This window comes from Sturnira hondurensis, unplaced genomic scaffold (genome assembly GCF_014824575.4).
Source record: "Sturnira hondurensis isolate 20B ecotype Veracruz unplaced genomic scaffold, ASM1482457v3 Scaffold0008782, whole genome shotgun sequence".
Classification (NCBI taxonomy): domain Eukaryota; kingdom Metazoa; phylum Chordata; class Mammalia; order Chiroptera; family Phyllostomidae; genus Sturnira; species Sturnira hondurensis.
Window position 1 is genome coordinate 816,949 of NW_028081413.1, and position 27,713 is coordinate 844,661.

General features: G+C 50.3%; 2 protein-coding genes and 1 pseudogene across 2 annotated transcripts; 1 reads left to right on the top strand and 2 right to left on the bottom strand.

Annotated features, from left to right (window-relative positions):
- Positions 1–64: 64 nt before the first annotated feature.
- On the top strand, positions 65–27,699 carry DNAJC17 (DnaJ heat shock protein family (Hsp40) member C17). Its single transcript, XM_037056054.1, has 11 exons — positions 65–187; positions 16,845–16,914; positions 17,206–17,264; positions 17,489–17,576; positions 19,564–19,649; positions 19,894–19,990; positions 20,529–20,572; positions 20,985–21,059; positions 21,587–21,667; positions 22,120–22,230; positions 27,513–27,699. The coding sequence occupies exons 1-11, from the start codon at positions 110–112 to the stop codon at positions 27,633–27,635; spliced, it is 912 nt and encodes a 303-aa protein (XP_036911949.1). The 5' UTR covers positions 65–109; the 3' UTR covers positions 27,636–27,699.
- LOC118993525 (TATA-binding protein-associated factor 2N-like) lies at positions 7,263–16,703 on the bottom strand (annotated as a pseudogene).
- CUNH15orf62 (chromosome unknown C15orf62 homolog) lies at positions 23,917–26,295 on the bottom strand. Its single transcript, XM_037056055.1, has one exon. The coding sequence runs from the start codon at positions 25,117–25,119 to the stop codon at positions 24,589–24,591; it is 531 nt and encodes a 176-aa protein (XP_036911950.1). The 5' UTR covers positions 25,120–26,295; the 3' UTR covers positions 23,917–24,588.
- Positions 27,700–27,713: the final 14 nt, after the last annotated feature.

Below are 27,713 nucleotides of genomic sequence, written 5' to 3' on the forward strand. Positions count from 1 at the left end.
GAACACATTTCCCAGAGGGCTAAGCGCCATTCAGCCTGCGCAGCACCGACAGTCCCCGCGCACGCTTAGACTTGGGAGTTGTAGTACGAATCCAGTCTGGGTTGGAATCATGGCGGTGACCAAGGAACTCTTACAGATGGACTTGTACGCGCTGCTAGGTATAGAGGAGAAGGCGGCGGACAAAGAGGTGAGAACGGTGGCGAGGAGGGCCAGTCTCGAGAGGTCTGGCAGTCCTTTCTGTCTTGGCACCTAACCCGCAGCTGGCACCCGCTTTCCAGGTTCGACCGGGCCCTGGGCCGGTAGCGAGGGGCGGCTTGACGGCCTCAGAAGGTGGGCTGCTAGACCATTCCAGGGTGCTCTGGGAGCCTCACGAGGAAGAGGGGATCTCAGAAGGGAGGCTTCTCGTGCGGGGTACTTGCTGTCCCTCTGGCCCTTGTCTAGCAGAGGCGGCAGGGTGAGCCGGGGAGGGAACCCTAGTCTCCTCTCTGGGCCTGCGCAGGGTTAGTTCGCTTCTAATTCCGTTTGTCTTGACTGTAGATATTTAAGTCTCTTCTGAAAGTTTATTTAACTCCTCTTGGACCCTAGGTCTCAAGGCTCCTCCACTCCTTTTCACCTCCTCCTTGACGTTGACACCTGTGACTCTGCGATCTCTGTTTTCTTTTCCACCCCAGCCCATTGACTCTTTTTAAGTAGCAGATGCTCAGGTGTTGTCCTCTTAGCATTTCCTAGTGGGCCGAAGGAAGGAGGATCAGGAGGGTAAGGCAAATGGCCTGAACTTCCACAGGAAGATGTTGATAAAGGTGCCAAGGAGTGGGACAACAGTCAAACTGTAATTAAGGTTTCTGTTAATACCCTGGCTGGCGTAGTTCAGTGGATTGCGTTCCGGCTACGAACCAAAGGGTCGCCAGTTCAATTCCCAGTCGGGGCACATGTCTGGATTGCAGACTAGGTTTCCAGTATGGGGCACGGGGGAGGTAACTGAGGCAACCGCACATTGGTATTTCTCTCCTTCTCTTCCCCCCTCTCTAAAAATGAATACGTAAAATCTTTTTAAAAATCAATAAGATTTTTGTTATCTAACCCTGGAGCAAAGGAAGGGGAGGTAACATCATACTGCTTTGCACAGTGGCTGCACCAATCTGCATTCCCACATTCCCACCAACAGCGCAGGAGGGTTCCCCTTTCTCCACATCCTCAATAGTACTTGTTGTTTGCAGATTTATGATGATGGCCATTCTGACTGGTGTGGGGTGATATCTCATTGTGGTTTTCTTTTCTTTTTTTATCCTCACCTGAAGACATTTTTTAAATTGCTTTTAGAGAGAGAGGAAGGGAGAGAGGAACATCAATATGAGAGAGAATCGTCAATTTGGTTACCTCCCATTTGCCACCAGCCTGGACCAGGACTGGGAATCCAGCCACAACCTAGGCATGTGCCTTGACTAGGGATCTAACCACAAACTTTTGGTCACAGAATGAGGCTCCAACCACCTGAGCCACACTGGCCAGGGCTGTCATTGTGCTTTTTAAATTGCATTTCTTGATGATTACTGAGGTTGAGCATCTTTTCATTTGTCTATTGGCCATCTGTGTGTCTTCTCTGGAGAAATGTCTCATCAGGTCCTTTGCTGACTTTTTAATTGGATTTTATTTTAGTGTTGAGTTATGTGAGTTCTTTATGTTTTTGGACATTAACTCCTTATCAGATGTATCATTGGTGAATAAGTTCTCCCAATCAGTGATTTTTTTTTCATTTTGTTGCTGGTTTCCTTTGTTGTACAAAAACTTTAGTTTAATATAGTACCATTTGTTTATTTTTTAATTTCCCTTGCTGTAAGAGATATATTAGAAAAAATATTGCTACAAGAAATGTGCAAGATTTACTGCCTGTGGTTTTTTTTCTATCTAGGATTTTTGTGATTTTCAGTCTAACATTTAAGTCTCTTATCTATTTTGAGTTTATTCTTTTGTATGGTGTAAGAAGGTGTCTAGCTTTACTTTTTTGTACATATCTGTCCAGTTTTCCCAACACCATTTATCAAATAGATTATCTTTACTTCATTGTATGTTCTGGCTTCCTTTGTCCAATACTATATTGTTTGATCATAAAGGCATAGGTTTATTTCTGCATTATCTATTCTGTTCCATTGACCTCTATGTCTGTTTTTATGCTTGTACCATGTTGTTTTGGTTACTGTGGCCTCGTAGAATAGTTTGATATCAGGTAGCATTATTCCTTCAGTTTTGTTCTTCTTTCTCAAGATTGCTGTGGCTCTTCTGAGTCTTTGGTAGATTTTTGGAATATTTGTTTTAGTTCTGGGAAATATACCATTGGTATCTTGATAGGAATTGCATTGAATCTATAGATTGCTTTGGATAGTATGGACATTTTAATTATGTTAATTTTCCTGTGCATGAACATGATATGTGCTTCCACTTATTTTTATGTTCTTCAGTTTTTTTTCTTCAGTGTCCTGTAATTTTCTGAGTACAGGTATTTTACATCCCTCATTAAATTTATTCCTAGGTACCAAATTTTTCGGACTGTTAGACACACTGGACCATAAGATGCACCTAGGTTTTAGAGGAGGAAAGTACGAAAAAATTTTTTGAAGCAAAAACTATGGTAAAATATTTAATAACATAAATAACATAGGCCACCTCCCCCACCCCCCACAGCAAGCCAGGTAAGCTACATTCGGACTATAAGATGCACCCCTTTTTCCTCCCAAATTGGGGGGGGGTGCATCTTATAGTCTGAAAAATATGGTATTTTATTTATATTTTGATGCAATTGTAAATGGGATTGTATTCTTGGTTTTCCTTTCTGATAGTTTATTATTGGTATATAAAAATTCAGTTGATTACTGGATATCTATTTTATATCGCTAATTTACTGAATTCATTTATTAGTTCTAGTAGTGTTTTGGTGAAATCTTTCAGTTTCTCTATATACAGTATCGTCATCTGCAGATAATGACAGTTTTACTTCTTCCTTTCCAATTTGGATGCCTTTTATTTCTTGTTTTTATCCGACGGCTGTGGCTGGGACTGTTTGTACTATGTTGAATAAGAGAGGTGAAAGTGGACATCCATGTCTTGTTCCCAGCCTGAAGGGAAATGCTTCTAGTTTTTACCCATTGAGTATGATGTTGGCTATGGGTTTGTCATAATGGCCTTTATTGCACTGAGGTGTGTTTCTGATATTCCCACTTTGCTAAGAGTTTTTATCATAAATAGGTGATGGATTTTGTCAAATGCTTTTTCTGCATCTATTTATATGACTTTGTGGGTTTTTCCCTTCGTTTTGTTTATGTAGTATATCATGATTATTGGTTTGTGACTATTGTACCAGCCTTGCATCACTGGAATAAAATCCCACCTGATTATGTTGTGTGATCTTTTAATCATGTATTGCTGGATCTGGTTTGGTAATATTTTGCTGAGGATTTCAGCATCTATTTTCATCAGCAATGTTGGCACATAATTTTCTTTCTTTGTAGTGTCTTTATCTGGTTTTAAAGTTAGGATAATGCTGTCCTTGTAAAATAAACTTTGGAGTTTTCCCTTCTCTTGATTATTTGGGGAATTGTTTCAGATGGATAGATATTAGTTCTTTGAATGTTTGGTGAAATTCACCTGTGAAGCCATCCAGTTCAGAACTTTTATTTATTGGGAGTTTTTTGATTACTGCTTTAAATTCTCTAATGTAATCTGTCTATTCAGATTCTCTGATTTAGTTTTGGAAGGTTTTATGTTTCTAAGGAATTTATCCATTTAATCCAGATTGTCCATATATGTATTTTTATTTTTTTATTTTTTTATTTTTTAGGGAGAGGGGAAGGGAAGGAGAAAGAGTGGGAGAGAAACGTCAATGTGTGGTTGCCTCTCATGTGTCCCCCACCGGGGACCTGGCCTGCAACCCAGGCATGTGCCCTGACTGGGAATCGAACCGGTGACCCTTTGCTTCACAGGCCCGTGCTCAATCCACTGAGCTACACCAGCCAGGGCCAGATTGTCCATATATTTGTAATAATTTCTTACAATCCTTTGTATTTCTTAGGTGTCATTTGTTACTTCTCTTTCATTTCTGATTTTATTTATTTGGGTCCTCTCTCTCTTTCTCTTGAGGAGTCTGGTTAAAGGTTTGTTAATCTCATTTAGCTTTTCAGAGAACCAGCTCTTGGTTTCATTGATATTTTGTATTTCTAAAACTGTTGTATTTTTTAGACTATGTTTTACATCTGCTCTGATTTTTTAAATTCTTACCTGAAGATATGTTTATTGATTTTAGAGAGAAAGGAAGTGGGGGTGGTTAGAGAGAGAAACACTGATGTGAGGGAGAAACATTGATCAGTTTGGATATTGAACCTGCAACCTAAGTATGTGCCCTGACTGGAAATTGAACCCCCAACCTTTTGGTGTGTGAGATGATGCTCCAGACAGCTAAGCCACCGGACCAGGACTGCTCTAAATCTTCATTATTTCTTTTCTTCTCCTCACTTTGGCCTTTGTTTGTTGTTCTTTTCCAAGTTCCTTTAAGTGTAAAGTTAGAATGTTTATTGGAGAATTTTTTGTTTCTTTTTAAAAATATTTTATCTATTAGAGAGAAGGGAAGGAAGGTGTGTGTGAGAGAAACATTGATCGATTGCCTCTCAAGTGCCCTGAGTCGGGGACCTGGCCCAATCCCAGGCATGTGCCCCGATCAGCTATCAAACCAGTGACCTTTCATTCTGCAGGATGATGCCCAACCCACTGAGCTTCATTAGTCAGGACTTTTTTGCCTCTTGAGATTGGCCTATAACACTGTGTAATGCTTTTAGGACTGCTTTTGCAGTGTCCTGTAGATTTTGGGTTGTTGTGTTCTCATTTTCATTTGCTTCAAGATATCTTTTGATGGCTTCCTTGATCTTTTGTTAAGCCATTCATTGTTAGTAGCATGTTATTTATTTAGCCTTTACGTCTTTGTGTGTTTTTCAGTTTATTTTCTTGTAGTTGATTTCTAGTTTCATACTATTGTGGTCAGAGAAGATGCTTGATAGGATTTTAATCTTCTTAATTTATTGAGACTTGTTTTGGGTCCTAATGTGTTCTATCCTAGAAAATTTCCATGTGCACTTGAAAAGAAATGTATATTCTGCTGATCTGGGGTGAAATGCTCTGAAGATATCAATTAAATCCATCTGATCTACTGTGTCTTTTAAGACTTCTGTTTTCTTGTTGACTTTTTTGTCTGGAAGATCCATCCATTGATGAGTGGGGTTTTGAAATCCCCTACTATGACTGTATTACTGCCCATCTCTCCCTTTATGTCCATCAAGATTTGCTTCACACGGCCCTGGCTGGTATAGCTCAGTGGATTGAGCGCGGGCCTGCGAACCACACGATCACGGTTCGATTCCCAGTCAGGGCACATGCCTGGGTTGCAGGCCAGTTCCCGGCAGGGGACTCACAAGAGGCAACCATACATTGATACTTCTCTCCTTCCCTTCCCCTCTAAAGATAAATAAATAAAAAATTAAAAAAAAAAAAAAGATTTGCTTCACACGTTTAGGTGCTCCTATGTTGGGTGCATAATGTTTACCAGGGTTATATCTTCTTGTTGGATTGTTCCTTTTACCATTATGTTCCTTTTACCTTCTTTGTCTTTTACTATATGGTTTTAAAGTCTGTTTTGTCAGATATAAGTATTGCCACTCAGCTTTTTTTCCTTTCAATTTGCATGAAATATCTTTTTTCATCTCTTTATTGTAATCTGTGTGGATCTTTTGTTTTGAGGTGGGTTTCTTGTATGTGTGTATGTGTGTGTGTGTGTATATATATACACACACACACACACATACACACATACACACATATATATATATAGGTCTTGGGTTTCCAGCATATATATGGGTCTTGTTTTCTTATCTATTCAGCTACCTTATGTCTTTTGATTGGAGGACTTAAGCCATTTACATTTGAAGTGATTATTGATAGGTACATGTTTATTGCCATTTCAGTCTCCTAACTATGTTCCTCTGTTTTTTGTTTGGTTTTCTTTTTTTTTTTTTCTTAAAGAAGGCCCTTTCTTGGGCCTTCTTCAAGGCCCAGGAAATACTGGTTTGATGGTAATGAACTCTTTTAGCTTGTTCTTGTCTTAGAAGCTCTTTATTTCTGTATCAATTTTAAACGACAGCCTTGCTGGGTGAAGTAGTCTTGGTTGTAGGTCTTTGTTTTTCATCACTTTGAATTTCATGCCAATCCCCTCTGACATGAAACCTTTCCATTGAGAAATCGGCTGTCAGTCTTAATGCGAGCTCCTTTGTAGTTAAGTGTCTTCCTCTTGCTGCTTTTAAGATTTTCTCTTTGTCTTTAACCTTTGCCAATATTAACTCACACTGTATAGTGTTCCCCTGCTACCTTTCAGTTTCCTATTTCTTTGTCCTTGTGTGTTTTAGGGAAGGATAGAAACATTTCCCACAAACATCATTTGATTCCACAAACTTTTAAGTGACTGCTCTGTGCCTGTCCCAGAGCCTGGCGCTAGGGGTACTGACGTGAAGAGAGCAGTCCCTGAAGGGTCACCCCAGCTTGTGTGTTGCGGCTGCCCTGCCTCTTACTCCTGTGGCCCATCATTTTGAAACACAGAAGTTGAAGTTGATAATCCTAGAAGGTGATGTTTTCTAATCAGATGATGATTTCCTGGAGATGGTCACTGCTGTAGAAAATAACAGTGTTTATAACTAGGCTTAACAAGTAAGGCCAAGAATTGTTCATTGCTTGTTACATCAACTGTTTGCTGAGAGTGGATGGAAATTGCAATACAGAGCACTAAGCAATGCTGGGAATCGTAAATGTGCCTTTACTATAGCCACTGACAGTTAAGAAAGTGGACTTTGAAGTCAGATTGCCTGAATACTGGTCCTAAGACTTACCTAGTTTGTGACCTTGAGCAAATAAAATTTGTTGTTTTTTTTTTTCATAAAACAATCAGGCTTTATTGCAGTATTTTAAACACTTTCCATTTGGTCACTATTTTACAACATACTTAGCTTCAAGGGCTGGGAAGGGAAAAGTTAGAAACATAAGGGAGAAATTCCAACAGACATTACTGAAAGAAAAACTGTCCAAGCCCTCCCACCCAGATAAAACCGCACATGTCACTTAATGTCACTGCCCAGGAAGAGGTCGTGAGGAAAGCACCAGGCAGCCGTGGATCATGTCGGAAACAGGGACATTCAAACAGCCATCAGTGTGGTCAGTTGTGCTGATCATTTCTGTTACCATTTCTTCTGCTTGCCCCCATAGCCACCTTGGTTTCCTCCATAGCTGCCACCACTCCTGTCTTCTCTGTAGTCACCGCCACTTGCATCTCCATCACAGCCTCCTCGGTCTCCTCCATAACCACCTCCACGATCTCCTCCATAGCCATCTCCTCTGTCCCCACCATAATTACTTCTCTCCCCACCACAGCTGCCTCCGCCTCCGCCTCTGCCCCCATGACCTCTGTGGCTCCTCTCTCCCTGGAAATCTCCTGAAGGACGAGAGTCCTCTGGTCTGGGCTCATTGCACTGATTACAGGTATTCCTTTGAGCAGTGTTCATATTTGCACATGATGGATTAAGGTATACCCAGTCCCCACTTTGGGGGTCTCCATATCTCCCCCAAAAGCCTCCATGGCCTCGGTTTCTTCCATGGCCTTACTACCCCACTCCACCTCCACCTTCTTTCATGAACTCAGGTCTTCTCGTGGCAAAGGACACTCTAACGATGTTGCCATGGAACTCTTTCCTAACAAACCTGTCACTGGCCGCCTTAGCTGTCACATATACTGGTGCTCCCCTTTCAGCTTCCCTGTGTCCGTATCTGTGTGCAGATTTATCACCAGTTTTCCAGTCTTCTTGTTTGTCTTGGTAATTTCTGTCTGTGTAAAGAATGCCCCCACTCGGTCTGTGCACACACCCTTCCCAAGTCCTTGCACAAAGATTGTGTTGTTGTCTGAATTGTCAGATTCTGAATCAGCATTGGGTCTGGGTCCATAATCACTGTGGCCACCAAAATTATTGAAGCCACTACAATAACCACCACTCGATCCTGTCATAGGATCTCTTTCATCTTTGTCGTATCTCCCATGCCCTCTGCCTGCTCGCCGTGACCCGCCACGAACTGTTATCTTCTCCATACCTGTTCACATTAGACAGTCATCTTGTGTGTGGTAACTGTAGTTTTTCTTTTGTGAATGGCAAGACTGCTAGTTTTCTTTTCTTTTCTTTTTTAAACTGTTTATTCTTTTTGAAAGTTTTTATTTATTTACTTTGGTAGGGGAGGGAGGGAGATAGGAAGAGAAGTAGCAGTGTGCCAGGGATGCATCAGTCGGTCACCCTGATATGCACCCAGCCAGGGACCTGACCCACAACCCAGGCATGTGCCCTGACTGGGAATCAAAGCAACAACTTTAGGTTTGCAGGCAGGTGCCACACCAGCCAGGGCTGCCATCTTTTCTTTTTAAGATTTTATTTCCTTTTTTTGGGGGGGAGAGGGAGGGAGGGAGAAAGAGAGGGGGAGAAAGAGAGGGAGAGAAACATCAATTGGTTGCCTCCCATATATGCCCTGACCAGGGACTAAACCCACAACCTGGGCATGTGCCCTGACCAAGAATTGAACTGCTGACCTTTATTTTACAGGATGATGCCCAACTTTTTAAAAAATTGTTTATTGATTTTGGAAAGAGAATCCACTTATTTATGCATTCATTGGGTGGTTCCTGTATATGCCCTGATCAAGATCAAACCTGCAACCTTAGTGTATCTGGAAGACGCGCTAACCAACTAAGCTGCCCAGCCATGGCAGCACTGCTGGTTTTGGTTATACGAATCATGCCGCTGATTGTAATTTGACAGTTGACTAAACATTTAACCTCTGTGTACCTTGGCTTCCCCATCTGCAAAATGGGAGCGCTGGCAGTTCCTCCTTGCTGATGTTGTTGTGAAGCTCCATCTGGGTAAAGCACTTGGCCCGGGGCCTGACACAGAGCGAGGGTGTGCTACAAGTTAGCTTCTGCTGTCGTCACTGTTGTCCTGCTGGCCTCACACGGTGAGTGCGAAAGACACACATGCGGTGGGAGCCTCTCCCAAAGCCTCGTACCTCTAGACCAGGCGCCGCGTCCTTGAGGTTGGGCACCCAGCCCTGGTTTCACTGGACGGTGGTCATTTGTTCACCAGGGGCCTGACTGGCACTTCCCCGTATCTCTTTGATGGTTAACTCATTCCTGGGTTTGGTTGTCTGGCTGAAACTCTGGATTTCTGAAGTTAGTTGGCTGCCTGTTAAGTTAAAAGGAGTGATTCATTTGTGTTTGTAAGCTGTTCATTAGCATTGAAGATAATACCTTGGCCTTGGCTGGTGTGGCTCAGTGGCTTGGGCATCATCCTGCAAACCGGAAGACCACTGGTTTGATCCCCAGTTGGGACACAGGCCTGGGTTGCGGGCCAGGTCCCCGGTTGGGAGCGCGTGAGAGGCAACTGATCAGTGTTTCTCTCCCTCTCTTTCTCCCTCCCTTCCTCACTCTCTGGAAAAAAATAAGATAATACCTTACATTTATATGACACCAGATTGCTTTCACATAAATGATCTCATTTGATGTGATCTTCAAAACAAGCCTGTGAGGTAAGCAAGGACCATTAGCTCCAATTTATAGGTGAGAAGATGAAGAGTCTCATTGATCCGCCCAGCATAAGGTGGCTAGTAAATGCAGGGCACTTGCCCAAACTGAATTTTCTGCTTTTCTCTTGGAGCTTTTCCCATAACCCATACTCGGGAGCAGTAAGGGCAATAGGATCCCAGTCTTTGGGCTTCACGGAGCCTTCGGCCCCAACTGTTGACAGAGATTTGACTGAGTAGAGCTGTCTGACTTGGCGAGCCCAACAGGTGTTAAGCTGACCTGGGAGGTTTGAGGAAGGGCGGCAGAGTTTGAGTTAGAGCCGCTGCAGCAGAATTTCCACTTCAGTTGAGTCAGCATTCAAAATATTCTCCGTTTGCATGGCTGCTTCCTTATTTTTGCTGCTCCTGAGTACTGTTACTTAGTTGATATTTTTCTTTATATTGGCTCTCTTCCTTTTACTAATATAGATCTGTTTATAAAAGAAACCAGTGCATTAAGGAAACAAGAAATGAGGTGCAGGATGTACCATGGCCCAGAGGAAAGGAGTTCCACACCCTGGGAGAGGGCAGAGAGTGCGGCTTTGGGTCTGGGGACTCGGCTCTCTGGAAGTTGAGGGTGACAGCAGGCAGTAGGGCGAGGGGAGGGGCAGCCAGATCCAGGGTACCTGACAGGCCGGGGCGGGGGTGGGGGGCGGGGGGGGGTGGGAGTCTCTAGCCCAAGATAAGAAGGTGGGCAAGGATCTTGGAATCTGAGCCTGATATAGGGATACTCAGGGTTAGCATAGGAGGGAGGCAGGGCCTGAGGAGGAAGAGGAGGGAAGGGGAAGAGGATGATGTAGACTGGGCTCCAGGTGAGTTGCTGATTTGGGGAAGTAGGCTGAGAAGGAGGGCAGGGCAGAGGCTGAGTCCCAGAAGAGAATGCCGGGAGAAGATGAAGAGTGACCTCAGAGATGGGCTGAGGACCCAGATCCTAGAGGGTGCAGAGGGGCCACATTTGGGGCAAAGCCAGCCAGGCCCTGTACATGGTCCCAGCCTGTTCAGGCTACATAGCTCACTACCCTGAGTTTGGACCGTGCTCATGGTTAGCAGCCTGAGAGAGAGGTTGGTGTGAGGTCTGGGCCCCCCCGAATCATCTTGGTACCACCAGCAGGCCCACATTCAGGGGGTTTTGAGCTGAGGCTGCTGGTCTGAGAGTGGGCTGGCACCCTGCCTGCGCTGAGCCTTAGGAGCAGTCCCTAGTTTCCTTGGTGACCAGGCACTCAGGGGTTTCTCTGTAGTGCTGTCACAGAGCAGGCCGCAGGCTGTGAGGAAGGAGAGTGACCAGTCTTTTAGTCCACGGAGCGGGCTGCCAGGTAAGTGCCCAGAGCTCTGTGTTTTACTTCCTGCCTGTGACATCAGGCAGTCACTTACCTCTGGGTAAATGTCTGCCGCCCACAGGCTTGGGGAGAAATCCCTGCTGGGTGGTAATTATGGACTCTTCCCATTCTTGGAACCTGGCCTTTCTGGCTGATTCACAGGGGGGTGGTTGGTTCATTCATTACCTGTTGTTGCACAGAGTGACCTCCCACTGTGTCCACCACATCGGAGTCCTCCCTGGGAGTTTCCAGTCTGAGTCCCATTCACTTGCCTGGCTTTTGAGAATGGGGCCTAATTACTTTATATCATGTACTTATCTGGCTCCAAGTTTTATTCCAATAAAGGCCTTTTAAAAAATTATGTTCTCTTCTTTGTAGGGTGCCTTTGGTTTAAGTTAATTATGGCTATTTTATGTTTCCTGGACCCCTTAGAGCCCTGTTTTTTTTTGATAAATCAGGAGGAGTTCATTCCCCTCAAGAGGTGAAACTCGATGCAGGTGGGTTGGGACGGCCCTGCTCTGTGCCTGGTGCAAAGCCCCTTGGCAGTGGCAGGTGACCTGCTGGGGCTCAGGTTGCTGCAAGTGGTGGAACCAGTTATGAGGACTCCAGGAAGGGCTGGGTGGCTGTTAATTCATGACTCACTTTTCTCTGATATAGGCTGTGTGGGGGGTGGCATTTAGTTCCCACCATGGTTTCCTGCTGTAGTGATTTCTTCCCTTTTCCAGACTTGGTTTCTCAAGAGGAGGTGTTGGGTAGAGGGGAAATTGTGACACAGTGGTATGGGCTCCTAGCGTGGGGACGGCACCCACTTCCTTCCACTCCTCAGTGGGCCTGAACTAATGGACATAGTTGAGGCTTTCTAATTGTTTTGGTAGAGAAGTAATGAATGCTGGCCCCTTTCATTCAATAGGTCAGGAAGGCAGTGGGTGGGAAGTCTCTCAGCTGTCACCCAGCTCCTCTCTGAAGTCTCAGGAAATGCAAATGAATGTTTCCAAGTATTAAGTAGACCAGAGGACTTAGGGGAAACCTATAGGTGGAGAAGGAAACTGCAAGTGTTAAAATTAAGGCAGTGTCTGTGGTCTGGCAACGTCTGTGGCTACTTCTACTCTGCCTAAGCAATCCCACCACCTGCGAACTGTTTCATAGAGGAGCTGCCAAACTCAGTGCCTGGAGTAAGCAGTCCTTCCTGCCTTTATCTCATCATTCTATATCGGGCCTTTCTATTTGTTCTTCTAAAAGTTCCTCTTCCTTCCCAACTTTATCATAGTTAAGAAAAATAGTGGGTTTTTTTTGTTTTTTTAAAATATATTTTATTGATTATACCATTACAGTTGTTCTATTCCCCCCCGTTCATTCCCCTCCACCCTCACCCTCCCTCCCCCACCATTCTCCCCCCCCTTAATTTATAACCACGTGTCTCAAGTTCTTTGGATTCTATATTTCCCCCACTATTCTCGCCCTCCCCCCTATCTATTTTCTACCTATCATCTATGCTATTTTCTGTGCCTTCTCCCCCCTTCTCCCCCTCCCACCCCCCTGTTTCTAACCCTCCATGTGTTCTTCATTTCTATGGTTCCACTCCTGATCTAGCTGTCCTCTTGATTTGCTTTTGTTTTAGGTGTGGTTGTTAATAACTGTGTGTTTGCTGTCCTTTCACTGTTAATATTTTTCATCTTCTTTTTCTTATATAAGTCCCTTTAGCATTTCATATAATAAGGGCTTGGTGATGATGAACTCCTGGAACTTGACCTTATCTGAGAAGCACTTTATCTGTCCTTCCATTCTAAATGAAAGTTTTGCTGGATAAAGCAATCTTGGCTGTAGGTCTTTGGCTTTCATGACTTGGAATACTTCTTTCCAGCCCCTTCTTGCCTGTAAGGTCTCTTTTGAGAAATCCGCTGACAGTCTGATGGGTACTCCTTTGTAGGTGACTGTCCCCTTATCCCTTGCTGCTTCTAGGATTCTCTCCTTCATTTTGGTCTTGGCTAATGTAATTATGATGTGCCTTGGTGTGTTCCTTCTTGGGTCCAACTTCTTTGGCACTCTCTGAGCTTCCTGGATTTCCTGGAAGTCTATTTCCTTTGCCAGACTGGGGAAGTTCTCCTTTATTATTTGTTCAAATACGTTTTCCACTCGTGGCTGTTTCTTTCCCCCTTCTGGTACCCCTATAATTCGGATGTTGGAACGTTTAAAGATGTCCTGGAGGTTCCTAAGCCTCTCCTCATTTTTTTGAATTCTCATTTCTTCATTCCTTTCTGGTGGGATGTTTTGTTCTTCCTTCTGGTCCATTCCATTGATTTGAGTCCCAGTTTCCTTTCCATCGCTATTGGTTTCCTGTGCATCTCCCTTCATTTCAATTAGTTTAGCCTTCATATGTTCATCTAATTTGTGACTTTGTTCCTCTAATTTGTGACTATAATCTACCAGTTCTGTGAGCATCCTGATACATAGTGTCCTGAATTGTGCTTCTGAGAGGCTGGCAATTTCTTGGTCGCTTAGAGTTATTGGCTCTGGGACTTTGAGTTCTTCTTGCGCCATCTTTTGGGTTGTTCGTGCCTGTTCCATAGCAGGATCAGAGCCCTAAAGTGTTCACTAGAACAGGGCAACTAAGTCGCTGGGTTGTGACGCTGTATGTGGGGACGGGGTCAAAGAGGGACTATGGCGTCCTGTCCACCGCCTGCCTCCACGGCCCTCACCGGTGCCGCAGTTGCTGCCGTCACCGGGCCCACGCGTTTCATCCCACTGCACGCGAGTGTGCCACTGCCGTCAGCCCTCGCCCCCTGGGGCCTGCGTGGTCTGTCTCACTGTGCGCGAATATGCGCCTGCGGTCTGTCCCGCACCCCAACTGGTTCCCGTCTGCCTGCGCACCTGGGTCGGGGGCCCTGTCCTGCCCAACCCTGCTCGCTGCTGGCTCCGCCCCTCTTACCGTCCCGTTGAACGGTTAGATGTAGTCGGACTTCCGTATAATGCAATTTTCTGTCCTTTGGTTGTGTCTTTGTTTCTCCAAACCTTTGTTGTATTCAAACTTGGTTGTGGGAGAAGGCACAGTGTTTCCACCTATGCCTCCATCTTGGCGGAAGTCCAGAAAAATATTGTTGCCCTGGCTGGTGTGGCTCAGTGGATTGAGCGCCAGGCTGCACTCAATCCAAGGGTCGCTATTTGGATTCCTGGTCAGGGCACGTGCCTGGTTTGTGGGCCAGGTCCCCTGTTGGGGACATATGAGAGCTAACCACAATGTTTCTCTCCCTCCCTTTCTCTAAAAATAAATAAAATCTTAATAATAAGTAAGTAAATAAATAAAATCTTAAAAAGAAAAATATTTTTCATCCTTTCCCCCTAATCTAGCCTCGGGAACCCGAGGATCACCTGGCACTACTTCCTCTCAGCGAGAATACGTATTTCCTGTGGCTCAAGGGGTTCTGGTGGGACTTGGTGGGGCCATTGGATCTCTGGGAGCCTGCACCACCTCCCACATCCTTCCATCTCCCGCACCTGGCGGTCAGGAGGGCCTCTCAGAGCCGGCCATGGGAGGCTGCCCATAGCCCTGACTTGCAGGCGGCACTCCTCAGGAGCCCTCCAGGAGAGCACCTGACAGGGCTGGAGACATGGCTGAGGGTGAGCAGGCCGCCCTGCTTTCAAGGGAACACATTTTCGAGGGGTGCTCCCTGGGTTACTCCCTGAGCTGCTCATGAGGTAGGATTATTTCATAGTGAACACTATTGACACTGGAAGCTTCTCCAAGGCCTGCTTTAGGAGAGTTGTGTTTACTTGGTGAGAAATTCTTCAGGCAGCAGTCACCCCAGGAAGGCTGGGCAGAGCCGGGAGTCCAGTTTGTAACACAAAATACCAAACTCCAGGTCAACTGGTTCGAAGTCAAAACTGGCCTTCCAGGCTAAAACCTGGGAAAGGCCCTGCCCAGAGCAGGCTGAGCAGCTAAAGATAGTAATGACTAGTTCATCAGGACAGACACACTTGACCAGCATCCTTAGGCCAGCTGGATTTTGGTTCATGGCCTCTCTGGAAGATCTCAGGCCACCTGCCCATGCCCTCTACCCTTTGAATGACAGTGTTTCAGAGCCCCTGGGGGCTAACAAAGGGAGCGTTTCCTGCTGCCTCCTGCTCTGCCAGGAGAGGCGCATGGCGGGGGTGGGGGTGGGGTGGCTTTGGCAGGTGAAGGGGTGGTGCTGGCGGTAGCCCAGCAGGTGGCAGCACATCCCTGAGGTCTAGGCAGCTGCCTGGCATCTTGGAGGTAGAAGTGGGAGAGGAATGAGGCGCCTGCCTACAGACTCTCCCCCGGGGCTGCTGGGAGCTTGCCTGGCCTTATTTAGCACACATTGGACAGAAGTCTCTATCGGTTCCCTCTGAGAAGTGGAAGTTCTGGGTCCAGGGGCTCCTCCCCGGAGGGCTGAGCAGCAGGTAAGGTTTGCAGGCAGAAGTGAGCGCGAGCCCTCAGGAAACAGAGCACAGATTCTGGGACTTTGTGCTTTGCCTTCCCCTAAACCAGCCAAGTGGGTAATATATGAGAGGGAATCTTGGTAGCTGTTTATTTTTACTGAGAAGAAATGTTGCTTTTCAAATCAGATATGCAAAGTTAAAATTAAAAGTGGACCAAAACCTCCCACCAAAATAACCTTTGTTGACAACAGAAAATGATAGTAAAGTAAGACTTGTTTAAGGTTTGAAAATTTGAAGTGCAGAATGGCCTAAAATGAGATGTAGATGTTTCCCTTCCCTCCATCCTTAGCTTCTCTCCAGAGAAAATCACGTGCACATTTCTTATGATTGCTTTGAGGAAAACAAAACAGAAGCTGTGCACATGCCAGAGTATCGGAACTATTTTGATCTCATTTGTTTGTTTATATATTTTTAAAGAATGGGTCTTTTTAAATTGAATTGTTAGAGAGAGAGGAAGCGGGGGAGAGAGAAGCAAACACTGGTCTGCTGGTGCACCCACTGACGCATGGCTGATCGATCCTGCGTGCGCCGAGTCCGGGGCCCAGCCCGCAACTTGGGCCTCTCCAGGCAATGCTCCGACCTGCAGAGCCCACTGGCCAGGGCCTCATTTATTTGTTTATTTTAAATCCCAAACTGATCATATTATGTATCTGTTCTAAGCCTTCCGTGCACCACCCCCAGCACACTATACCTTGAAGATCCTTCTTTTTTCTTTTCTTTTTTAAATTGAGATATAATTGACACATCACATTGCCTTAGTTTGGGGGCTATAACAATGATTTGATATTTGTATATAACATGAAATGATCACCACAGTAAGTCTAGTCAACATTTGCCACCACACATAATTACAGAATGTTTTTTTCCTTGTGACAACTTGGAGACTGGAACTTGGTTCTGGCTGGTTCCAGTGGGGGATAACGTGAGCAGAGGTGCAGGGGGCGTGCTTGTGTGTTTATGTCAGCACTTCTGTAAGTCCGAATTCCTAGGAGTGGGGTAAAGGGAAAGTACCTTTTAAATTTTGATGGCAAAATTTTCCTCCAGAAATGCTGCCCCAACTCACATGCCTACGGAGAGTGAGTGCGAGTTCCCAGGAGTCTGTGGAGGGCCTGCCCCTGCCAGGGGCCTGTCCACACCCTGGTGGGGGGATCGGATGTTGCGGGGCAGGAAGTAGGCCCAGCCCCTCTGCTCCAGGCAGCAGTGGGCTCCCTCCACACCTTTGCCTCCTCCACTGCCAGTCTCCTCGGTGGTCATAAGGTGACTCCCTCGGTGCAGGAGCCAACAGCCTCTCTTTCAGGGTTGAGGGACACTGGATTTCCCTTGTCACTTTAGCAAGGTTTTCCTCTTCATCCCGGGTGAGAGAAAGTGAATGACTTTGTCTTCTGATTCTTCCAGGTGAAAAAGGCATATAGGCAGAAGGCCCTCTCCTGCCACCCAGACAAAAATCCAGATAATCCCAGAGCAGGTGAGCCTCTCCGAGGTGTGGGGAGAAGGAGGCCAGCCGCCTGGGCATGGCTCGTTCGCCAGCTTGCTCCTGTGGGAGTGCTGAGGAATGCTGGGGCACCCGGCTTGGCTCCCGGGGTCGAGGTGTCGGGTAGGTTGCTGATGCACTCACCCTTCGTTGCTGCTCTGTCATCTGCTGATGTCAGCTTTTTGCCTGCCTGTGGCTTCCTGGAGGTGCTTTTTCTGAGGGAGAACACCATCCCTGAATCTACTTTAATTTTTTTCCTCTCTGTTTTTTGATCCTTGTGTTTAGCTGAACTCTTCCACCAGCTTTCTCAGGCCTTGGAGGTACTGACTGACGCTGCAGCGAGGGTGAGCATGTCCTCCTCTACCTGAATCGTACCCGTGGTTAGTGATCACTGTGGTAGGTGATCTCCAGTCTCGGTCCTCTGCCCTCTGCCGTGAAGCACAGTCCTTGCCATCCCAGCCTAGAGACATTCCCAGTGGTTCTGGGGCTCGGTGGCAGGGCCAGGAAGGTGGCTGGGCTGTATGCTTGTTCCCTGGCTGACTGCTCCCACATTCCTTTCTCCTGCCAGGCCGCGTACGACAAGGTCAGGAAAGCCAAGAAGCAGGCAGCAGAGAGGACCCAGAAACTAGATGAGAGGAGGAAGAAAGTAAAGCTTGGTAGGTGACATCATGGTGCTGGGTGGCCTGTGATTTCCCTGGGCCATTTTCTAAAAATATATTTATTTATTTTTAGGGGAAGGGAGGGAGAAAGAGACGGAAAGAAACATGAATGCATGGTTGCCTCTCATATGCCCCCCACTAGGGACCTGGCCTGCAACCCAGGCATGTCCCCTGGCTGGGAATTGAACTGGTGACCTTTTGGTTTGCAGGCCAGTGCTCAATCCACTGAGCCACACCAGCCAGGGCTCCCTGGGCTGTTTTTATGCGGCTCCGTCATCTTTCTTCTTGGAGCTTCATTCTGTTGCAGCAACTTAAGGTGTTTTGGCGCCAGCTCTGAGAAGAACCTTGTTCTCAAAGGTGGATCCTAAAAGACACCCTCAGGGATGATGATAACAATGGCTAGATTTACTATTAGCTAAGCGCTGTGACAAATGTTTTATTATCTCTTTTAATTATCACAGTGCTCCAAGGGTGGATATTACTAAACCCATTTTTGTGGACAAAGAAGCTACGGCACCAAGGGTGAGAACACGCTGAAACTGAGCTTTAGCCCCCGTGGTCTGAGCGAGTTTGTGCTCTCGCTCACCGTGCCATCTTGGGTCCATTTATTCGTTCCGGCCTCATTGTTTTATCCTCACTCGAGGACATGGGCGAGGTGGGGAACATCGATGTGAAGGAGAAACATTGACCTGGTTGCCTTCTCATACACGCCCCGAAACGGGATTGAACCAGCAACCCGGGTATCCGCCCCGACTGGCAATCAAACCTGCGACCTTTTGGTCCCCTCAGAAGGATCCAAAGAGGTCCAAGCATTCTTTCACTTCTTAAACAGTTTTATTGGGTTATATTTTTTAATATTATAATATCCACTCATTTCAAGTGTACAGTTCAGTGATTTCTAATAATTTACCAAGTGCTGTAACTATGGCCGTAAATCAGTTTCATCACCCCAGTTAGACTGGTCCGGGCATTCTTCACTCAATTTTCTCCCCATGTTGCCTACTTGATACCCATGTATGTAATATGTACAGCCCTGGCTGGTGTAGCTCAGTGGATTGAGCACGGGCCTGGGAACCAGAGGATCGCGGTTCGATTCCCAGTCAGGGCATATGCCTGGGTTGCAGGCCAGTTCCCGGCAGGGGACACACGATACATTGTGTGTCCTCGGCAGAGGCAACCATACATTGATATTTCTCTCCCTCTCTCCTTCCCTTCCCCTCTAAAGATAAATAAGTAAAATATTTAAAAAAATATGTAATATGTACATATACTGTTCCAGGCATCCACCTCTGTACCAAAAACAAACAAAAAACTCCGGAGATTGTAGGAAAGTAAAGTACACAGAAAAGAAAGCAGTGAGTCCCAGGCCCGAGAGAAGGGTTTGTCACAGCAGCTGTCCTGGAGCAGGGCCACAAGCAGGTTGCCCTTGGATGGCAGGAAGGGCTTTGTGACCTGGGTGCTGTCCTCCTTACAGAGAATCTGCCCTCTCTGTAGAGGCCGCTGTGGCTGGGTGCCCAGTGAGGCTTGGTGAATGTGAGTTGAGGGGCAGGTGAAGGAGACAGTGACAGTGTGGCTCAGTGGCGGAAAACACATCAAAGCCACGCCACGTCGCAGGTCAGGCTGTGGTGCCAGACCGAGGAGCGGAGGCCCACAGCCCCACTCCCTGCCGTCCCGGTGCTTGGCCCCGGGTTGCTGACGCAAGCACCCACCCACACCCTGTTCCCTGATCAGAGGACCAGCTTGGTCAGCGTGGCTGATTTAACACTTCCAGGCCCCGGCCACTGGGCTGGAGCCTGCGCTTCTTCTGGGCTCTGACTTTTTTGTAATGGACATTATTTTGAGGGCACATGGGCATGGGGAGAGGGGCAGAGTTACTTCATGGTTTCATCCTGTGTGAGATTGGGGAAGCAGCCAGGCCTGGGGGTGTGAGGCCAGGTGGAAACTGCTTAGACCAGCCACTGGGACATTCAACCCTTGTGCCTAGACCTGGAGGCCCGGGAGCGGCAGGCGCAGGCCCAGGGCAGTGAGGAGGAGGAGGAGAGCCGCAGCACCAGGACACTAGAGCAGGAGGTGAGCTTCCGGGCATGCGGGCCTGAGGCCATCTGCAGGGGGTGGAAGAGGGTGGACTTAGGTGGCCGTGGCAGCAGGGGTGGCCGTACCCTCCCCACCTTCTGTGGGGTCTGGGTAATCTGTCCCACCCGCAGGTCACTGAGCCCTAGTTTACAGGTGGAACCTCCCAGGGACCTTTACAAGGGGAGCCAACCTGGAACTGGATCTGCACAGAACTGTCACCCCTCAACCCCCCGCTCTGCAGATCGAACGCCTGCGAGAGGAGGGTTCCCGGCAGCTGGAGGAGCAGCAGAGGCTGATCCAGGAACAGATACGCCGGGACCGGGAGCAGAAGCTGAGAGGTGAGAGGCCCTCACCTGCACCTGCCGCCCACTCGGAGGTAGCTCTCTGTGGAGTCGCTGTAGAGACTTCCGCCTGCTGGAACCCTGGTGGCACCCCACTCACACGCATGCCACCTGTCCCTTCCTCCTACCAATTCTCTGGGGCCTATTTGCTTTTCATTGTGCCCTAGATCTGGGCTGGTATGTCTTAGTCACAAGTAAGGCTGGCTCTATTTGGAGCAGGTCACGAGGAGAAAGACTCTGGGATACTTTTTCTTAGTAGAGTGGCGTGGCCTGTGCCTCTGCGTCCCGCCCCCAGAGGTGCTCACACCCCTGTGCTGACAGTGCTAACCGTGCCTTTCAGCAGGCAGCCTGCCCAGGGCAGCAGCTCCCGGGGGTGGCTGCAGAATTGCCTCTACCTTCGCCACCAGGCTCCTCAGCAGCAGGCAGATACTACCCTTGGTTGGGAGTGACCTTTTCTAAGTCCTTCTGGCCCTGGACGGTGTCTCCTTTTATCTTACCTCATACTCTGCCTTACTGATTTCCCCAAATTTCCTAGGAAAGGCAGAAAGTCCTGAAGGCAGAGAAACTCCCAAGCTAAAGGTGAGCCCCGTGGGAACTCATGGATCACCTGGCACTACTTCATCTCAGCGAGAATACGTACTTCCTGTGGCTCAAGGGGTTCTGGTGGGACTCGGTGGGGCCATTGGATCTCTGGGGGCCTGCACCACCTCCCACACCCTTCCATCTCCTGCACCTGGCGGTCAGGAGGGCCTCTCAGAGCCCTGACTTGCAGGCGGCACTCCCCAGGAGCCCTCCAGGAGAGCACCTGACAGGGCTGGAGACATGGCTGAGGGTGAGCAGGCCACCCTGCTTTCAAGGGAACACATTTTCGAGGGGTGCTCCATGGGTTACTGGGAGGGAGTCTGTTCAGACTGTAAAGCCCGGTGTGGGGTCCAGTGCTGTTCAGGCGGAGGCTGGAATTCCGTGGTGACTCCTTCTGCTGTCTTTCCAGCTCAAGTGGAAGTGCAAGGAGGACGGGTCAGACGGCGGCTACTCCAGAGATGTCCTCCTGCGGCTTTTTCAGAAGGTCTGCCCTGCCGGCTCCCCTCCTTCCCATCACCTCAGGGTAGACCCAGGCGTCACCTGCCCCAACACCTCTACCTGCCCTTGTGTCTCTTCGTAGACCAGAGGACAGGCTAGCTTCCCCCCAGGCCCCGGTCCTCCTCTTGCTTGGGGTGCTGGGCCTGGCCCCGCCCAGCCTGTCTCACCTGTACTGCCCACTTCTGCCCCTGCTGTCCTTAGAAGCAGAGGCCTTGACTGAGTGTGTGGGGCGAGAGGTGGGCATCTGGCGCAAAAGCCCTGTCCTCTTGACCCAGTCTTTGGTCACTGAGGCAGCTTTGCGACTCTGCCAGTCCAAGTCCCAGTGCTTTGCCCAACTCTCCTTTGCTTTTCTTCTGCGTTCCCAGAAAAAATCTGCTTTCCTTTCCATCTGTGGTCTGCCCTCCGGAAACCTGGCAACAAGAAGTAATCCCCCAGCTAAACACGCCCCGACGGGCCTCATGGCCATGGCGGCTTGTCTGTGGCGTGAGCTGGGCCTCCCTTGTCTCCCCACAGTATGGAGAGGTGCTCAACCTGGTGCTTTCCAGGAAGAAGGCAGGCACCGCTGTGGTGGAGTTTGCAACCATCAAGGCTGCGGTGAGTGCTGCATGAGGCTCTGGGGAGCCACTGCCAGCCCTGTCATTCCAGGGCAGGGTCTCAGTTCTGTGGGTTCCCTGAGCGTAGGTACCTGCACTCTCAGGGAGCCTCTGGGCCAGCTCAGAGCCCAGGGATGGGTGGGAGAGTGCGCCAGGATAATGGAGAGTGCAGACCAACTCCGCTTCCTGCTGCTCGGCTCCACACGCTATGTACGTCGGAGACCTTCGGGCTGTGGCCCCACCTGTCTTTCCCCCTCGTCCACCTACCCAGTTAGAAGGCTTACACCCCCACTCACCCACGAGGAGGGTCGGAGCTTCAGTATACCAGAGGAAAGGTTGTTCAGCTTTGCTTGGAGGATGAGATTGCTGGTTCTGGTACTTTCTGTGGGAGTAGAGAGAGCCATTCCCTAGCTGATTGGAGTGGTAGGACTAACTGGATGCTGTGTTTGGCAGGAGCTGGCTGTCCAGAATGAAGTGGGCCTGGTCGATAACCCTCTGAAGATTTCCTGGTTGGAGGGACAGCCCCAGGGCAGAAATGGTCCCAACCACCCAGGACCGGCACAGGTGAGGAACCAGGCCTCATACAGGTGGGCCCGCTCAGGATTCGGGGGGCATTTTCCTGTCTGGGCTCTTTCCTCGCAAATCTAGGTCATCCCGATGGAGTCAAGGTTGCAGGTCCTCCAACCAGAGCAGGAGGACCATGATTCTGTTCTGACCCCCCTTCCTCTGAGAAGGCCAGTGGGCCCCACCACACACAGAATTCTCAGACCTCCCCCCACCATCCCGGTCTCCTGTTGGGGACCTTCGTGAGCCACCCAAGGGGTTCTGGCCCTCAGGCTGGTGGGTTTTAGTGTGAAGCATTTGGCACTGAGACAACCTGGTGCTGTGGGGAAGGGGCAAGGACAAGGACAGCCGCTTCTGTCCCCGACTCATTTTCCAGGTGTGTCTGTGGCTGCTGGGACAGGACCCGCTGAGCAGAGGCGTGACCCCTCCTCAGGAGTAACACTAGTCCCCTGCGGACACCAGAGTGCTTTCGGCCGGGGTGCCTGCTGCTGCATCTCTGCACTAACTATCTGCCCCCACAGCTCCTTGATGGGTTCCATTCAGCATCTCCCCCCGACCACCCACACACGCACACACACGCACACACACGCTGGCCCTAGTTGCACCTGCCCCTACTCTGATGGGACAGAGAGCTTCTTCTAGACCAGGAACCCGTCCTCCTTTGAAACGGCCCACAGGTCTGTGTGGGAGCCTCAGACTGATGTGTTCAGGACCCGCATTCATGGGGGAGTGCCCCTTGGTGGGTCGGCGAGGCCTTTGCTCTCAGTCACCGCACCCCAGCCTTCCCTCTTTCCCCTCCCCTGGCTGTGAGAGTGGGAAGCTCTATGGGGGTATGTCCCAGACCCTGGACAGAAGAAAAGGAACTGGCCTGAGCCCAGCTTGAAATCCTTCCCTAGAGAACTCATTCCCTCGCCTGAAGTCCCTGCATTTTATGGCCCCAGATGACATTCCATAGGCGGTCACACAGAACTTTCTTTATTAGCTCCTGCGTCCAGAGCGCAGCCTTCCTCTGGGCACACCCACATAGGAGCCCACAGGCGGGAGTTGTGGCGTCAGTCTTCATCAAAGGTCCCACTCCCTTCTGCTGCGCCTGGGATCTCAGAACCGCCTGGTCCAGCCGACCTGAGCTCTGGTTTAAAGTCTTCTGGCCAAGCCATCGTGTGAGGCAGTAGCACAGCGTGTGGCCTTGACCCAGGGGGCTCAGGCTTGGGTGGCAGGCCCCCATCTGCAGAGGGTCTACGCAGGGCGGAGCTTCCCAGACCTAGTGGAGGGTTCTGGAGACCATCTGTGCTTCTTCATGGTAACAGCCATGAGATTCGTGTGACCGGGCCTCCTGCATTCTTGTCAGGGAGCAGGATGGAGGGAAAGCTGCCACCGTTCTTGCTGCATTTCCAAAGGGCTCCCCTCCGCAGTCATTCTGGGAACTCCCCAAAGCATCCCCTGAGAGCTACGTCAGTGCCTTTTGCCAGCCATCCCTGGGGCCACCGTCCTCAGGCACCAGGGCCACTCCAGGCCGTTCTGTCGGCAGCTGGAGTCTCCTGTGCCCTTCCCTGCTAATGATTTGCGTGGCCTTTTCCCTAAGTGATAGTCAGTCTGCAGATCTGTACGTGCCTCACTCGTCCTGCCACCACCCCTCCCTGCCACTGTAGGCCTCCATGCCTCCACCTCCCCCGCCATGCACTCCCTGCTGGCTGCGGCCGTGCTCCAGGCCAGCACTGTCCAGGACAACTTCTTGCAGCGATGTTGATGTTCACCCTCACGGCCCAGTGTGGTAGCCCTCAGTCGGTGTGGCCATTGAGCATTTGAAATGCAGCTAGTGCAGCGGAGGAACTCAATTTTTCATCTTTCTTAGTTTCAGTTATTTAAATACCACATTGGACAAAGTCAAGGCTGTCCCATCCTTCTCTCCTCAGATCTTCCCCCTTCCCTCCTAGGCCTGGTTTGGGCCACTTTAGCCTAGATCTGTTCTGTAACCTCTCTGTGTTGACAGTAGCTTCAGAGGAGGCTGGGTCAGGGCATCACCCATTTACTGTCTCCAGTCTGTGTCCTCCATTCTCTGACTCACCCTGTGTGCCACCACCCCCTCTGCCGGCCTCTGCCTGGTCCCTGGGCTTGCAGCATGGCCTCCCTTTGCCAGCCCAGCCAGCACCCTTGAGGGCTCACCACATGTCCAGCTTGCCTGTCTGCCTCTGGCCCTCTGCTCGGGGGTGACCTGGAGGACTGTTGAGGACTCAGAGGGCAGGCAGGGCCCTGGATTCCCATCCCCACTTTTTCCTTAATCCACGAGTGTACCTTCCTTTCTTGGGTCCCCGGCTTTTGGCTCTTCAGTCGCCACACTTCTACCCACCCTCACCCTGTTCAGAAGCCAGGCTCACTGGGAAATTGCTCCCGCAGCGTCTGTAGAACTTCCTCAAGAAGTGAAACCCCCAGGTCCACTTTGAAGGAGAAGAAGGGGTCATTAAGGTCCGGAGCAGGTGTCCTCTGGAAGGGGGGTGAATCCACAAGGTCCTCCTCGGAGTGTTCGTGGAGGGGGCCTGCCAGGGAACGTGCCGAGGGCAGGGTAACCGAGTAGGCCGCAGCGTAGGCAGGAGAAGGTTCCAGGATGTTGGGGCAGCTAGAGCTCTCTCGGTAGAGGCGCGGGGGCTTGGGAGGGGCCAGAAGTGTGGCCCGGGGCTGCTCGTCCCCCCACAAAGGCAGGCGCCGGCCATCCGGCCTCCCTCGAAGCTCCCGGACCACCTCTCTGTTGCTGTACTCCTCATGGTCCCCACCAGCCATGCTGGCCTGGCTCAGCACGCTGCCCTGCCGCCGGAGTAGTCGCTGAGGCCGTCCCAGGCTCAGCCGCTTGAAGAAGGAGGCATTGCGGAAGGAGCCTTTCCTCCAGGTCTCCATGGACCTAGGTTTCCAACAGACCTTAGAAGTCCAGTTCAAGAGTGGCCAGGGGCATCTGGTTCCTGCTGGAGTAGTGAATGACAAGGAGCAGGAGACAGCCCCCGTGGACTCTCAGCAGAGGTTGCCCGCTTTCCGCCCAGCACAGATCTCAGGCCAGCATCCTGGGTGGTGAGACCAGGTCCCAGGAAGAGTAGAGCAGAGTTCTGTGAGTTCCTGATGTCCAGAGTTTCCCGGAGGGACAGGAGCGGCCTGGTTACCTGATAGGGCAGTGGAAAAACCCGAAGACGAAGCAGCAGCCTTACTGGAGCCGAGTGAGAGCAGCTCCAGGGGCGTCAGAGACGGGTCTTCTCAGGCGGCAGGAGTGCGCGAGCTCCTTCCCTCACTCCCTGGCCCCTGGCTCTCTCTGCTGAGGCGCCCTGCCTGCGGTTAGTGCCCGGCTGGTTGTGCTGGTGTGTGGCGTGGAGGTGTGTTGTTCTCAGCTGACTCAGTCAGGTGGGAAGCTGGGGTTTCACGCTCAGAGGTGATTGCAGCATCCGCATGCAGGGGTTAGAGCAGCTGTGGCCAACACCCCAGAGCCACCAGGGAGCTTAAGATTCCTCTGGGGGCTGGTCTGCAGCCAGCCCTGCTTTCTGTGTCACTGCACTGTCTCCTTTTGCCCCACCACCTGGGGCCCTAGCAGGTGGCCCAGCTGCCCAGCCCCTAGTGTGTCTGGGAGGGAGGAGTTCAGGGAGGGTGGCAGTTAATTGAAAGGCAGGCGTGTGGAACAATTGTTAGGGAAGGAAGAGACCTGTTGCTGGTGTGGGTGACTCAGCCCTGGGGCCTGGTGACAGGCCTTCATTAGCAGAGCCCATAGGTATGGGGGACAGGAGGCAGAGGAGAGGGTGTGTTAACAGGGAGCAGCCCCATGCCAGTAAAGGGCCTATTCTTCCCAGGGCTGGGCTCAGGGTATGCCAGGGTGACTCTGAGTTTTCTCAGCAGAGCAGTATTCCTTGGGGAGAGCAGCATCGCCCTCCCGTTGGCCTGGCACTCAGTCTGGCTGCTGGGTTTCCTCATTCTTCCGCATTTACCCCATGGCCTCAGGGCAGGGGAGAGCAGCCGAGGGGCAGGGTCCTGCTGCCTCCTACCTTGCCCGTGGCAAGGTGCTCCAGTCCTTGCCCTTGGGCTGCCCTGGCCTCACTTGAGGCCTTGTCCCGCCCACCCCCCCCCACCCCCCCGCCGGCAGAGGGGCCTGAGCCACACGGACTGCCTTGACCTGTCGCGGCCCTCTGGCCTGGCTGGGAGGGCGGCTCTCCCTGGAGCTCTGTAGCGTAGGAGAGAGGAGCAGGGCAGGGGTGGGGCGGCTGGGAGGAGCAGGGGCATCGGGGCTGAATAACACTTCCTGGCTCTGTACACCCCTCCCTCCAAACCAGTTGGCCAGGGCCTGGCCCCTTGACCCCAGCCACTCCCTCATTATTCTCTGGGTCACTGACCACCGGCGTTTCCTCCCGACTTACTCCATGAGAGTACACCAGTTCGGCATGCCAGGGGGCAGGGCTCGGCACCTTTGCCTGCTCTGCAGCCCCTGGTCTGGCTCGCTTCTGCGCCCCGTCAGGTGGGCTTCACACCGCCCACAGCTCCAGCTGCCTCAAGGGAGGAAGTGATTTCATTCCCACTGCAGACCTTATCAGGGCATGGGGTTGGCCACTCGGGGCTCGTGGCATTGTACAGCTGCCTCTCCACCCCTCAGCCTAGGCCCATTGAGGTGGTTGTTTATTATTCTTTTGATTATTAAAATGCAGCAGTCTTTAATCCCTTGCATTCTGCTGGCAAGATCATAAAAGAAAAAGCTACAGCCCTACCCTCCAGGAACCCTGGTGTGTATTTTTAGGAGGCAAGCCAGTCTTCTGCTTGTTTCTCTCTTTCAGGGTGGGGCTGGTTGAGACTGGGGTGGGGCTTCCTTCTGTGTCCTCAGCAAAAGCCAGGCCACAGGAGGCTGGGCAGCTGCGAGGGAGCAGTGCTGCCACCTCCGCCTGGCAGAGCAGAGTGGGCTTGCCGGCCTCTGACCACGTCCCCTCGCTGGCAGCCTGTGAGCAGCAGAGCAGGGGGCCAGGGGGCTGAGAGGAGACGAAGGGGGATGCAGGCCTGCCTAGAGCATGGGGAAGCAAATGACCTGGGAAAGATGAACCAGAGCTGACTGCAGATGTGAAGGGCCTGAGGGGGACGGTGGGGGGGCCACTGGTGGACATGGGTCAAGGAGGGGCCTGGAGGCCGAAGTCTGGGAAGAAACAGACTGCAGGCTGCTCCGGGCTTCTCCCCTTCCTTGACTCTTGACTAGCTCCGCTGTGGCTCTGTCCTCCGAGTCTGGAGTTTGGAGCCGTGCCCTGACCCCTCCCTGTCCCTCCTCTGTCTCTCAGGGTTCGGTGGTGTCTGAGAGGGACTATGAAAGCCTCGTCATGATGCGCATGCGCCAAGCAGCTGAGCGGCAGCAGCTGATTGCCCAAATGCAGCAGGAGGACAAGCTGGGACAGCCCACGTAGCTCCAGTCCTGCCACCCCACGACCTTTTTCTTAACCCTCACCAATAAACTTTTTTAGAAGTCTGCCTCTATTGCTTAC

Coding starts and splice junctions, on each gene's coding strand:
- CUNH15orf62 (XM_037056055.1), bottom strand. CDS start 25,119: ATGGAGACCTGGAGGAAAGGCTCCTTCCGCAATGCCTCCTTCTTCAAG.
- DNAJC17 (XM_037056054.1), top strand. CDS start 110: ATGGCGGTGACCAAGGAACTCTTACAGATGGACTTGTACGCGCTGCTA. Junction 188..16,844: donor AGAAGGCGGCGGACAAAGAG/GTGAGAACGGTG, acceptor TGATTCTTCCAG/GTGAAAAAGGCATATAGGCA. Junction 19,991..20,528: donor CCGGGAGCAGAAGCTGAGAG/GTGAGAGGCCCT, acceptor CAAATTTCCTAG/GAAAGGCAGAAAGTCCTGAA.